Here is a 14297-nt window from a genome sequence, read left to right as displayed (position 1 = left end):
AAATAGCAGTTTCAAGTTTTAAAATGGCAAACTGTGTTTGAATTCAGCTCATCTTCAGAGAAAGCCTGAGCTGTTTCATCGTGTGGGAGAAACTCCAAGCTGGCAGACTTGGGGCTTTATTGGCTATTCACACACTTTTGTTACTCGTTTTGGCTAACACAATTAAAGTCTAAAAGGAACACATGGCTATTAAACATCCCCATCACCGTAACCCAAACCTGTAATGATCCACTGAAAAAAAGAGACTCCATCCCAGATCCAATGCTCCATTTGGCCTGGAGCATTGGTCCAGGCCAAATGCTCACCTAAAGCAAGTGCTCTGGGACAAACTTGTAACTGTAAATAACTTGTAAATGCAGCTATGTGCATTTACAAGTTATCTGCAAATGCTAAGAGAGCATTTGTCTTCTCTATGCCTTAATGTTAAGGACTGGTCCAATTTTTAGCTGGATCAGCCTGACTGGTATTTGGCCATTTGGAAAATCAAAAAGTCCATATTGTAGTGAGTCATAATGGACACTACAACTAAACACACACATATCTAAAACACATTTTAAAATGGCATAATGACACATATCTGCAGTTCAATCAGGATGCAAATGAAGAGAGAAAAAAAAGAATTCTCCACACTGGTAAAAACACAAACTTTCTCCACAGTATGGATTCACATGTTGTACAAATCCATTGTACCGCCTTAAGTAAGCAGCAAGACATAAGAGTTCATCTTCACCTGTCCTTTGGAAATGACAACATCCTCTAGAAAGACACTGGTAAAAAGAAAACACCCCATAACTACCTACTGTATATGTGTTGAGGCATTCATGTCTGCAGGAATACTTTTCACTGTCTCATTAGGTGAGTTTCAGAACTTTGATGTTTTAGAACACTTTCATTACGACAGAGTAATTTTCTTACCCTGTCTGAAAACAACACTTGGTGTGTGTGTTTAGTCACCTTAGTAACCTCAAATGTGTTGTTCATCCAGAAAAAATGATACCCGCCTTGGTCTACAATGGAGTTTAAAAACAAAATAAGCAAAAAGGACAGCTACCATAAAATTATGCCAAGATATTTGGCATGAAAGACAGCTGAGTCTTTCCTACTCATATGTACAGTTAATATTTTCTTTCTAGGCAGGTGCACGTGAGGAAACTATACAGCAGCCATAACTAGTAATCATGGTCACAGGAGTTTGGAACTTCACATGAGCTTACACCCCAACCATTTCCACCACGCATCCTTAAACCCACTAACTCCTGCTACCGTGAAACATGTCTAACCTAACAAGGACCTGAGGTCATCACACCAATCTAAGCAAGCATAAAAAAATGCAGGCAGACATGAAATATTTGTAGATGCTACATTTTCAAATGACTATGCTATCAAACCTAAGCATAGGTTTGATGCTTAGAATGATTGCAGAATGATTCCAAGCATCAGAATGATTGCAGATCATGCATAGTTATGTCAGCAAGTTTCCACTTACTCTGGGGAAGACTCTGGTGTGAGGCTGGACATCTCCTCTTGCGTAGGAACTACGGAAGCAATGGAGACAGAGTAATCAGAGTTAATCAAATTAATGTGAGCCTTTCAGACATTTAACTATGACATTGGTTGGAAGTACAATTTTCAGCCGAATCAGTCTCGACTAGTTATTGGCCAGTTGGAAAAATCCAAATTTTGATATTTTCATAAGCAACACTACATCCAACACACACAGATCTAAGATACATTTTAAAATGACACAACACAGGTCTGCAGTTTAATCAGGATGCAAGAGAGTGAAAAAAAGAAAGACTTTTAAGAGATGATGGGAAGGCTAAACATACCAAGAAAGGTTCCCTGGTTTGTACTTTTAAATTTTCAGTTTGTGTTATGCAATGCTTTTCATTAGGACATGTTGACAGCCTTTTTAAATCTCAGAGTTAGGTAAGAATGTATCTTCTCAAAAGAATCCACACTGCTGTGTAGGAATCACTGTTTCAGCTAGCCACACTTATAGCCAATTAAAGATACTGAGATGTCAACTTCACACCATTTTGTCTTCATTCTAAAATAATAAAACACGGCTTTACAGTGATCCTTTTATCTTCTTAAACTGTAAACCTTACACAGAAGCCACAATCAGTTGAAATAGGCAGGTCAAAGTGTACACAAACCAGAGATCAGAAATCAGAAGCAAAATGCTGACTGATGCGGTTCTAGTTCAGTGTTTGCAGGAAATATTAATTCAACTGGAATGCAAGTACCTTGGAGTTTCCTGCGATGGAAGCGTGGTGAGCCGAGGAAGCTGTTTTTGATAGAGTTAAGGCGCGTCCTCCAAGGCATACCTCCAATGGATGGGCTTGGGGGCGGTGTGGGAGTTGGAGTTCCTGCAGGACTGTCCTTGGGAGTGTGCACTGGAGTGCCTTTTGGGGTTGGGAGGGGGCTGCCTCGAGGGGAAGGGTGAGGGGTAACCTGTATGAGGGGGATAGATTTGGGTGGGTGGTCAGTAAATGGAGAAGGAACAGGCACCACAGGGTGAAAGTGGTGTAGCCGGATGGGTGACATGGGTGTGACCGGACTGAAGGGCACAGAGAGTTGGGGGTTGGCAGCATAATGAGAGCGGCGTACCTGGGGGCTGCTTGGGATGGGAGTACTAGAGATGGAAGAGGCAAAAGGAGTAGGTAAGGATGGAGAAGTAGGAGTGGGAGGCACGGAGGCAGAGGGGGGCTGTGATGGCAACTGGCAGGGAGTTGAGGGTTCTGATTTGGCAGCAGGTGCTGGATCAGGGGAGGTTTCTGGAAGGGGATTTGATCGAGTGGCTTGCAGAGGCTTTGGGGCAACTTTGGGCTTAGCTGGGAGTGTCTGTGTCTTGTTGAGGGCTCCAGGCAGTGGTTCACTGTTTGGAGCCAGGGTGTTAGGTGTGGAGATGCGTGGGCCTGTGCGATTTGGACAGGGTTCAGGGGAAGGACACGGGCTGGTGTTAGGGGACTCAGACAAGTCAGGGGACTGAGGTGGTACGCAGAACTTTCTGATTGGCTGGAGTCAGAACAAGCAATGTGAGGACACAAAGCACAACACAGCCAAGAGGAAGAACAGGTGGATGAAAAAAAAAAAACTCATGGGGATGCATGGAAACACACATAACCACCAACCACACAAAGGTGAGGAGGGAATAGTAGGAGGAAAAATAGAAAATTTACAAGACAAAACAAAAAATAATCATGACATGAAACAGTGACAGTGAAAGACAGAATTAAACTGACATGGGAAAAATACAACTAATGTGAAGTACAGTCCAAACAAGACATAAGACTGGCTTCTCTTGTGGAAAACAAAAGAGGATCTGACAGCAGAAAAAAAACAAGCAAACACAGATAGATGCAAAAGACATAAGACCAGCTGTGAACACAGTGTGGACTGACTCAACAATAAATGGAAGGTAGAGTCTGTACTGCAGGATCTCTAGGTTCCTAATAGCTTTATTGATCCATTTGACTTTTAATGCAGAGACCAAAGAGACAAAACTCCAGTATTTGCCTTGGACACCAACCCCTTTTTCCAGAAATAACTCCAAATAGAGTCTCCTGTGGCGAGCACAATCCTGGTGTTCGGTACATCTGAGAAATCAATTTCCCTTTCAGATCAACCTCAAAGAACCCGTGTGGTGTGTGTGTCTGTGTAAAGGGGGTTGTCTTTGGATCCTGGATAATCTCGAGTCTTGTAAGGTTAGCCAACTGGAAAAGTTTACCACATGCTCCCCAGCTCTGAGCAAGGACAGTTGGATTTTCTAAAGCATTCTTATATGTGGATTTCTGAAGAGAATGGAATAGAGAAAACAGAAGCTGGGATAATGTAAGTATATAGGATTGAGAGGATGGATAAGAGGCTTCAGGGTTGGTGAAAGTTTGTTGTGCTATCCACTCTGGGAGTTATACTTTCACTTATATTGGGAATCCTTACTTTGTTGGACATCTAATAATTTAATTCAAAGCCTAAGGTAAATTAATTAAAATGCAATATTGGATTAATAACGATTTTTTTAAACAGTGTATCTTTAGAATATTTAACATTAAAGTGTCAAGGTGGGTGCATTTTAACAATAATGCAGTGACCAGTTGTCCCCCAAAAAATATACATAGCATTGCAAAACGTATTTGTATACCACCTATTAAAAGGAATCTTTGTTGTTGTGATGTAAAAAAGTATTAAAAAGTTTGAAGGGTATGAATATGGTATACAGTGTATACAATAGAAAAGACTACTTTACTTTATTTGCAGACAAATTGAACAATAACACAACACCAATAAGGTGGTTTCAGCAGTAGCTGGATGGTCGTTTACCAGTATGAGTGTGTTACAGAGTGTGTGAGTGATTGTGTCTGAGCTTTATGACTTACCCGTGGGCTGCTGAGGGGGCTGGTGGAGAGGCCAGAAGAGGCTCCACTAATAGACCTCGACCTGTGGCAAAAACAAGCGACAACACACAAAGGAGCAGAGGTAATTTAAAGGATCAGCCTGTGGCCTGTAACGTGTTTCAGTAAACATATAGGGAGGTGTGAGGCTGGTTTACATTCTACGTATTGTTTAGAAGGCACAACGGCACATTGAAGTTCACAGATACAGCTGAAACCAGATGTCTGCACATGCTGTGTGCTAAGACTATCTCAAAGACATAGCCTTTCTTTCATACTGTTGGACATAAAATTCAATCCCAACAGAAATAACAAGAAACGTTTTTTTTCTAATTTATTGTCCGACAGTAAAAGAAAAACAAAAATAGTATGTGACTTTGTATACAGTGTATATAAATATCTGGATACAACCATATTTTGCTTTTAAGTGCTTCAAACAACAGCTGATCTCACTAGGAGGGTAACTGCTCTACAACAAAAAAACACCAGCACCAACTTGACAATCTGCATTACTAACATCGACTCCAAGCAATTAGTTGCACACCACTTATCCTTTGGATTCAACTATATTGATGCGATAAATCCATGGCCAATGTTCTACAGACTATCATTGAAACTAGTTTTCCTCCTTTCGGCACATTAATAATAAAACAAACAAATTGGGGTTTTTCTATGCCTTCGGGCATGCTAAGTATCTTGAGAAGCAGAATAAAGAGGAACATTTGGTTCAGTGCCATTTGTCATGTTTGTCATTTTCCTCACAGATGCCGTCAATAACCCCCAATGAGAAGAGTCTTGCTCAGAAATGAACAATCACAGCCCAATCTGTCTCCATCAAGCACACACATGTACACACACAAACACACAGAAACAGGCGCCTGTCAACACTTGGAAACACCAGCTGCTCACTGTCACAACACTGTCCCTTTTTGTCATTCGGTCTAATAATACCCCCCTCCTCCTCTTTTGCTCGGTCGCTTTCTTTCTCTCTGCATCTCGGTGCTGATGCAGTTGTAAACATGTGGATGTACATGAATTGTTGTTTCCTTTTGGTAAAAAAAAAATTTAACAGCAGTTTTAGTCTTCAGCAAGACAGACAAACATAACAAAAGGTCCCTTAAAAGCTACCATGTGAGATAGCCAAATTTAGAAACACCCACTGCCGAGTTATATTTGTCAATCTTCCACTCTCCATTTTCAGAGAGAATATTTTGCACGCATTCAGTCACACATGGGCATGAGTAGGCGATGGTGAGATCATATTGGCAGGGATTTCTTGTTTCACTGTGTGGAGCAGACCAGACAGTTGCTATCATTTACATTGAGGTCCAACAGTCCACTGAGACATAGCCACGGTTGCTTACCCCTACAATGCTTCTAAACTTAATCTGAACATGGCCAGAACTTCCGGCCATTTTGAGCATATTGTTCTGAGGCGCTTTGCATCCGTTAGTGTTGGACCAGCAGGCCTATAAAGCTTGTGTTACAGATGGTTATGCTGTACAGTAATGGGCTGTCAGAGGCTCACCACTGCTTCACAGTAAAGATGAATTATTGTTGTTGAGGGATTAATTTACAATGAACAGCACACACAATTTGCGAACCATTCATCATATATTAGAAAACCCAGACGCTACATCATTGAGTCATACATGACGAGCTGTGTGATCAACAGTTGCATGTTGCATGTCTGTGTATATGGCTTCGTGCTTGCTTTAAAGCTGCGTCCATGCACATTGGTATATGCAGTATGTACCGATACTGGTTTGGACAAGAAAAAGGAGTTTCAAAGTATGTCATGTGGTGCATTTAAATCTGAATAATATATCCTACTTTTTGAAAATGTGTATAAACTGAGATGCAGATGAATGACATTCAGAGCTTCAAACCTGTTTTATTTTACAGGTTATGGAAACAGATAAGTATATCTTAAACATTACTTGAAAAAGACATTGTTTTAAATAACAATACTGTGAACACAATTGAGGAATTGTTGCCAAGGATGTATTCCTCCTTAAACTGTTGTGCATCTGACTTGCCTTTGGCATATAGAGATGCCAAGACGCACCCAAAAAACATTTCATACAATTGTTTTCTGTACATCTCTTAGTGTAGCATTTTATATGTTGATATGAATCGGTGCAAAGCAAAAGCAGCTACAATGTTAGTTTTTCTTAGCGTTTAAAGGTACTTAGCTTGTCAATGGTGAGTTTGCCCAATTTTCAGGTTAATTCAGCTAACAATTTGGAGGCATCACATCTCTTATATTAAATTTTTAATTTAAGCCAGTCAGCTCATCACTAAAAAAGGTAAATGAAAAAATGACCTGACACTGTGAGAAAAAGAAACATACGCTGCCATTTTGCAGATAGGAGCACACTGAATTATTAGGAATTTATTTCTAAAATATATCCAATATATGTAACATAGACGTAAAATGTCACCAAACTGAAATTACTGGTTACATTGGAACTGGAAAAATGGTTACATTAATTTGACCCCAAGTTTACACTTAAGACTTTTCATTTATGAGAATAAGCAAAGAACACCAATCTTAACATGAATTGTAAATCTGAGGCACGACCACTTATTAAACTATAAAAGGCACATGCTAAAATATTAATTTCTTTTTGTTTCATCTGCTGTTGGACCCCTCTCAGGTTTATTTTTTGACCTAATTTTGCATATGGGGAATTTACTTAAAGTACCAAAATTAAATGTGGTATGTCTCAACCAAAGGTAAAGAATTTGTCTTTGAGTATCGCAATACCACAAATTAAAACACAAAACATTCTGTCAAGATTAAAAAATTGACAATGGTTTAAAAATGGGGAATAAGCTCATAACTAAGGTGTGAGCTTATCAATACCTTACAAAGTTCTGTTTTCTAGATTGACACCTAAAATAATAAAAGACTTTCAAAGTTTCCATGGCTAAAAGTAAATGGGAAAAGTTCAGTCTTTTACTTTCTCTCTTCCTTTGTCACAGATTGTCCCACCAATGGAGATTCTCAACATGAGTAAATATTCATGTAAATCAACATATGGTTTAAATTCATTTCCTCCTCTGAGCCCTGAAAACCCCCTGAGGACTTGTGCATTAATATTCACAGCTTTGCAACACAGAATAACCCCTGCAGTTTCTACAGCAGATATCAGAGTAAAAGGTGTTTTATTTTTACTCATTTTAGCCTCTTAAGTAAATCTGAGTCTGTAATGACCAGGGGAGTCTAACTTATTACCACCATTTAAACTACTACGTTTGGACTGTACGAAACAACTAGAGCACATCTGTAGGAAAAAAAAAAATCATGGATATTCTCTTCTTCGCAGCACAGCACTTTTCCATTTTCATTTCCATCTCATTAACCTTCCTTCATTTCTTCTTGCATGTTATTAGGATTCAAAGTTAAATCAATCAGGATTTATCATGCTTTATATAAATTTTAAGCCAAGCTTCAGCATAAAATGAATAAAGTAGACATTCAGATGAGGATGTTGTCATTTCTATTAATATGCCACACTGCCACAACTACATTTATCGCAAATCTATTCAATTACACTTCACAGAAAATATCAGATTTTAAGTGTTGAGCAAAATACTAGATATATCTCAGTATGAGCTTCCAACATTTAGGTTGTGTAATTTAAAATAAAGCAGTTTCCTCTCTCTTTCACTCCTTTTTGCTGGCGGAAATGTATCATGTCAAAACACATGTTTCAAAGTCAGCCCTCTCTCTGACAGCCTCTGATCTCAAGTTCTACGAATCTTCTGAGCTGTCGACAAAAGTTTGCTGTTGGGGCAAGATAAGGTTAGGTTCAGAGAAAGTCAGTTAAATCTTTGGACATTTCGCTGCTCTGTATGTTCTTCCCAGCACCAGGACCTCGTACACACACACACACACACAAACATCAGCATGATCAAACAAAGCAAAGACGAACACAAGATAAAAGATGGAAAAGTTTGTTGTTAAGGAAGAAAAAAAAGAAGAGATTTGATTTGATTTGGAGGCAGAGGGGCTACGATATCGCAACCTCCCTCCTCCTCCAATTTATATCAACTGATAGGAGGCCAGGCAGAGCAAAACTAGCAGCATTTCCACATTAGCATAGCAATTCCGCACTAGCAGCAGGAGCGTTTGGGAATGAAGGTCAGAAGTACACGAGGGACAACTGGAAAGAGAGAAAAAGGTGTTTTAAAAGAGGGGAGAGGAGGAGTTCCTGGAGGAAAACTAGATGGAAGAGTACAACTTACACCCAAATAAATAGAAGCATAGAAGAAAGATGCAGACAAGCTGTTTTTGTAAAATACGGGATTCTGATTCAGATCTATTTGATACGCTGCCCCGTGGGGTGAAGGCAGGATTTTTCCTCAAGATTTACATAAATATAAAGCACAACATTTCTCACGTTTCAGTTGATTTTGCTTTAATATATTTTTCAAACTTTACCAACAAGTTTCTTCTGACTAGAATTAATATTAATGTGTGCTTTCTCCACCTGAGTTACAATTAGACTGTGTTAGAGACATATGAAGAAGTTAATATGATGGCAAGAAGGCCTTTTAACCTTAAAGAATTGGATCTCATAATTAAATAAAAATGTTCACAAAACAAGTGAAAACATGCAAAAAAGCTGGTCAGGAGTTAGAAGGATTTTTGCTATAATCCTAGTAGTCTTTTTTTCTCAATAGTAGGTTCATGCACCGCAAGCCTCTGGAGGATCCTCCACCTTGAGGTTCTAGAGGCACTAGCAGCTTCAAATAACTGTTTGCTGTTTTTTAAGGGCATTTTAACAGCTGTTCTCTTAATCCTATGAATTTGTCTAACAGAAACCTTCCACATTATGCCTTTATCTGGACAAACCCATCTTTGTTCTGAATCAGCCACAAATCTCTTCACAGTACGATAACGCTTCAGTTTTCATTAAATATCTAATGTTTTCATACCTTGTCATACGGCACTACACTATCTGATGATTTTCGTCAGCAGAGAGATCCTTTCTCTTTCCCATATTGCTTGAAACCTGTGGCCTGCTTAATAATATGGAACATCCTTCTTAAGTAGATTTCCTTTAATTGAGTTTACCAGACAAACTAATCAACCCAGCTGTCTGAAATTAATTATAGTGATTCAAAGAGCCCTGACACACAATACCATCTATAAATTTAATAGCACAACAAAAAATGTAATCTTTAAGACACTTAAATCTAATTTGCATAATAATTTGGAACATGGTGTACATATCTCCAGGTTTTCTGGGAACTGAAAATGTTGCTTATTCTTTGTAAAATAGGTAAAGCATAGTCAGATTAGATGGAAAACTTCTGACAACATCTAGTTCTCAAGTTTTGACACATTCTGCACTTTGAATGTACATTTCAGATAATTCTGCTTTAGACTACTCTATAACTTTAAACCTGACCTATCAGCAGTGTTCCATTGTTTTCATTATATTATTTATTCACTACATTTTGCTTAGGTTAAAATCTAAGACACTAAATTAAAGTTTTTGTTTAAGATGTTCTTCCACTTCAAAGTTATGCTCCGGACTGTGTTTTTCTGCCCCACATAATCGAAATGAAATATAATTGTCACTGTGTTGTGACTCAGTGTGAACAATTTTAAGGAAAAAAAAATGCTTTTGCGAGGTTGTGGTACAGGAATCATTAACGCTTAAATAAATCAGGGCAATATTCCAGCAATCTAGGTGCGCATTGAAACAGTCGAGTCAGGGCTAAAAGCCGAATAAAGCAGTTCCCTAACTAATTCAAATGAAAACCAGATATTTCTGGAAACGCCTGAAGGAAAGGAATGGGAAGGAGGAGTTGATATAACAGAAGAAGAAGAATCTTAAACTTAAATTCAAAACCACCAAAGGAAAGACTTTTTTTCCCCCATAAAAATGAAAGTTATTAAAATGGATTTAAAACCTCCAAAATGAGTCCAACACATCTCACATTTGGTGAACGAACAACAGACTTATGAATTAAATGTGCCTGTTTTGCAATGATGTCACCACATCAGCCTTTCCCAGTGCTCTACTGGTCCCACTAACATTCACCAGTTTTATGTTATCTCTCACTCTGATGCAATCTTCCCTGCTGTTACAAATGTCACTGCCTGTGAGCACAAATGTGTGATGTGATGATACATTCGCTGTTGAAATAAGACGTGGAAACGAATTTTTAAATCAGAGCGCTCAGCCTCGTGGGAGTGCGCTCCTGGCATGACTTCAGCATTTCCAAAATAGCAAAATGGAGAAATGTTCTGCATCGAGAGAAAGTAGGACACATTATGGTAGAACTGATTATCAGGAGAAGAGATAATTGAGTTAATGCCTGAACAAGTGGGGCTGTTGATACTGTGCCTCTGAATTCTAAATGTGCACCGATCTTCAGTTTTTAAAACTAAATTAATTAGGAGCTGAACTTTATAAAAAAATTACATCCTCATTGTTTTCGATAAGCAGCCACCAATTAAAACAGAACTTTAAAACCTGTCCCTTCAACACACAGGATCTCTGCATCTTTTTTCCTGCCCTTGCGTGGCGGGGGCATGGAGCGAGTGCGGGGGCGGGGGAGCATGTGGAAGTGAAGGCAAGTGAGTACCTTTCTTCTTTGCTGCATTTTGTTCTGGCGTCAGGAATATCCAAGCTTTTACTGTACACTGAGTTACTATGATGAGACAGAAGAAAAAGTGAGCAGAGAGTCAGTCTCTGTTTATGTTTAAGTTTGCAGTGCAGTTTGTTGACACGGCTGCAAACTCACTGTCAGAGCAGCTTAAACATAAACTGGGCAGCGGGAATCCCCAGACAAAGCGTGTGTATTTGGTGTAACTCACCAAATAAATCAAAAAGGTAATTTATTTCTATAAAGCCATTCAAAAAGTGAAATTTATATGATATATGGGTTCATTACAAATTACATTCTCAAACTTTTATTTTTATGAATGTTAATTAGGACTTACAAGTGAATGAAAACCCAAAATTCACCTAGAATGTTAAATAAAACCAATATAAAATTTTGTTTGTTTTTTTTTAAAGAGATGTCAGCTTACGGAAAAGAAGCTGACATTCGAAAACGATGTCAACTTAATATTCTGTCAGTGCTTCTTTGGCATAACTTGCTGCATAAAAGCAGTGTAGCATGATGGCCTTGACTTCCAAATAAAAAGCTAAATTTACTTTCATCTGAAAGAGTGGACCACCACTGAGAAGTAGTCCAGTCCATTTTCTTCTTAGTTCTGAGCCAAAGACAATATTTCTGATGTTGTCTTTGGCTCAGGAGTGGTCTGAAAAGGAATGTGTTAGTTGTAACACATCCTGAATACAAGCTCAGACTCCATATTTTCCAAATGTTTCTAATGGGGCTTGTTTAGTTTTTTCTGTTGATGGTGCAGCTTTCTCTATCACACTGTTTCCCTTCACTTAACTTTCCATTAATATAACTGGGTCAGGCACTTTGAACAATTACAGTTTGTGGTTAGCCCTTTTTGTGACCAGTAGTCTTATTAACAGCTGTCCTTTAAGGACCTTGTTTCTCTGTGCTGAAAGTGTTGTTGGACTCCTCATCTAATTAGATTTTTGTTTGTCTTCATGCACTTTGAAAGTAGTTGGGATTTTGCCATAACTTTTTGAATTTCAAATAACCAGTCCTCACCATGATTTTGTTCATAATATATGACAATATTTTTAAAATAAAAAAATCTTTTTTGCTAGGTTTTATGTAATATTTTAATTTTCTGAGAAACAAAAGACGGGATTTTCATTAGCTGTAAGCCATGATCATCAAAAAGATAAGAAATAATTTGTGATGAATGAGTTTCACTTTTTGAATTACTGAAATATATTGACTTTACTGAGAGGCACCTTCATTTCAAAACACAGCGATTACAGCATGCATACCTCTGTCCATGTTGTGTCATGTCGATGGCTCTTCTGGCTGGTACTGGTGAACCGCCATCAGTGACACTCAGAACCTCCATGGACTTCCTCTCTGGCCTCCTCTTCCCATGACGGTTCAACATTGGAGAGTCAACCCGCTTCTTTGGAGGATCTGTGTCAAGCAGAATAAAAAAATGCTAAAAAAGCACAAAATACCTGACATTATCAGTGCAAGTAATGTGCAGTTTTGCATATGGTTTGTGTAAATGGAAGCGTTTGACTGATTTTTAGTGCTGTTCACACATTGACATTCTAACTAATAGAGAATAAGTAATGGTTTCCTTCCAGCCCTTGAACTAATGGCCACTGTATCGACTGTATCATATTCACTGAAGGAGGAGTCCATTTATCAAAATGTCAGCGTATCGCAGCAGATACGAACACACTGTTGTCAGAAACTAACCAAAGAGGGAATTTAAGGAGAGCATCACCATCCCTGCTCAGACTTCAATGCCTAAAAATCAACCCCTTGATGTGATGCACCAATTTTATTTTATCAGATAATGTTTGACCTAAATCAGATGACAGCTTTTTGAAAACCCTGTTGATCCGTTCTATTTAAAGCCAGTGTTTTTCATTGAGAGAGTAATTCATTTTCAATAAACAAAAAGCTCTTTTCATCTGTTTATCGAAGAGCCAATCTAACGCTGCGTGAGCCGGAGCTGAACCAATTTCTCCTGGTGGAGGAAAACGCGGCAGGTTGGTTGAGCCACAAAAAGCATTCATGAGTAAGATTTTTTTTTTTTAAATTATGTAAATTAGTTTGATCTGTTTGAAAAAAAACCCTCTGTTTCAAAATTGGTATTGCATAAACACATAAAAATAACATGGACTTATTTATAGGTTCCAAATTCTGACAGTTATCGTAAGCTAAAAATAATTGTGCTTCCAAAGAAACCTGCATGTAAAACAGTTTTTTCCTGATGGGCACAGCATTGTCTGAACATTTTCTCTGTAATTTAACTAGTCAGATTTTGGTCAGTTTTTCTAGAGCAGGCAGGCCCACCTTAAGTCATTCAGAGCACTTGGAAGTACTTGAGTATTTGCTATGGGTTAGGGTTCACCCACTGTGAAATGTTGCATGGCAGTTCATTTGCCATACAACATTTTCATTAGAAAAATAAATCCAAAACTTTGTACTGTTTTCTTTAAAGTTTAGCTAATCCCTAAATTACCTTTCTTTTGCAGAAAAGCTTTTTAAATACAGTAGATTACTTATGTTTTTCTATCTTTATGTTTCAGAGTGAATTTTAACATTTTTGTTTAAATTTATTTATGCATTAGTTGGCATAAAAACTGTCTCAATGGTGGCATCTTTAGACCAAAGCAGTTGAATTCCCCTATTGTCTACAACTTTACACCACATGGTGCAGCTTCATGTCATGCAGCACTTTTTTGGGGTATAAAACCATCTCATTTTGACACATGGCATCTGATGGTGAGCCAAGAGTTTAAGTAGCGAGTGGAATGGGTCTCCTTAACAACACGGAAAAGAACAGTCACTAGATTTGTCTCTTGTTTTTATTTATTTATTTTTTCAGAATTTGTCACTAGATATGTCTAGAAAGATGATAAATATAATGACAAAGTTAGCAACAGTGCTTCTTTTGTCCTGACTACAACCCTAACCCTCCTCTTATTCCCACATATAGCTGTGTTGCGTCTCTCTGTCTCTACGCCCACTTTAGAGGATTTTTTTCCAAAAGTTGTCTGGAGCAAAGTTATGCTTTCACAGGGGGGTTAGTTTCACTTTCACAAGGCTGTAACAAAACAAATCTTTGCTCACCAATCTCGTTGCGAGGAGGAAGGTTCTGATCCTCTTGACTGGGGTACCTCTCCTTACGGTCAAGTAACAAGAAGTAAATCATCTTCTCTTGGTTTTCACTGCACAGGGGTAACAATTCAAGTAAAAAGAAAGCCAACTACTAAACTTTGTTAACAGATGTAAAACAAAATT

The 14297-nt window shown here is 38.4% G+C and overlaps 1 protein-coding gene across 2 annotated transcripts in view; it reads right to left on the bottom strand.

Moving 5' to 3' along the window:
- brsk2a (BR serine/threonine kinase 2a) overlaps window positions 1–14297 on the bottom strand; it is a 185540-nt gene that overhangs the window by 9517 nt on the left and 161726 nt on the right. Inside the window, exons 11-16 of one of the 2 annotated variants that reach the window (XM_032588905.1) lie at window positions 14127–14224; window positions 12302–12452; window positions 11007–11072; window positions 4383–4443; window positions 2250–2457; window positions 1487–1535 (exon numbers count right to left, since the gene is read on the bottom strand). In XM_032588905.1, the coding sequence (XP_032444796.1) occupies window positions 1487–1535; window positions 2250–2457; window positions 4383–4443; window positions 11007–11072; window positions 12302–12452; window positions 14127–14224 (633 nt within the window). The remainder of the gene's footprint in view (window positions 1–1486; window positions 1536–2249; window positions 2458–4382; window positions 4444–11006; window positions 11073–12301; window positions 12453–14126; window positions 14225–14297) is intronic. The other variant, XM_032588916.1, reaches the window with a different exon arrangement.

Source organism: Xiphophorus hellerii, chromosome 2 (assembly GCF_003331165.1).
Source record: "Xiphophorus hellerii strain 12219 chromosome 2, Xiphophorus_hellerii-4.1, whole genome shotgun sequence".
Lineage (NCBI taxonomy): Eukaryota > Metazoa > Chordata > Actinopteri > Cyprinodontiformes > Poeciliidae > Xiphophorus > Xiphophorus hellerii.
The sequence above is the reverse complement of the archived record's forward strand: the minus strand, read 5'-3'. Positions and strand labels throughout refer to the sequence as shown.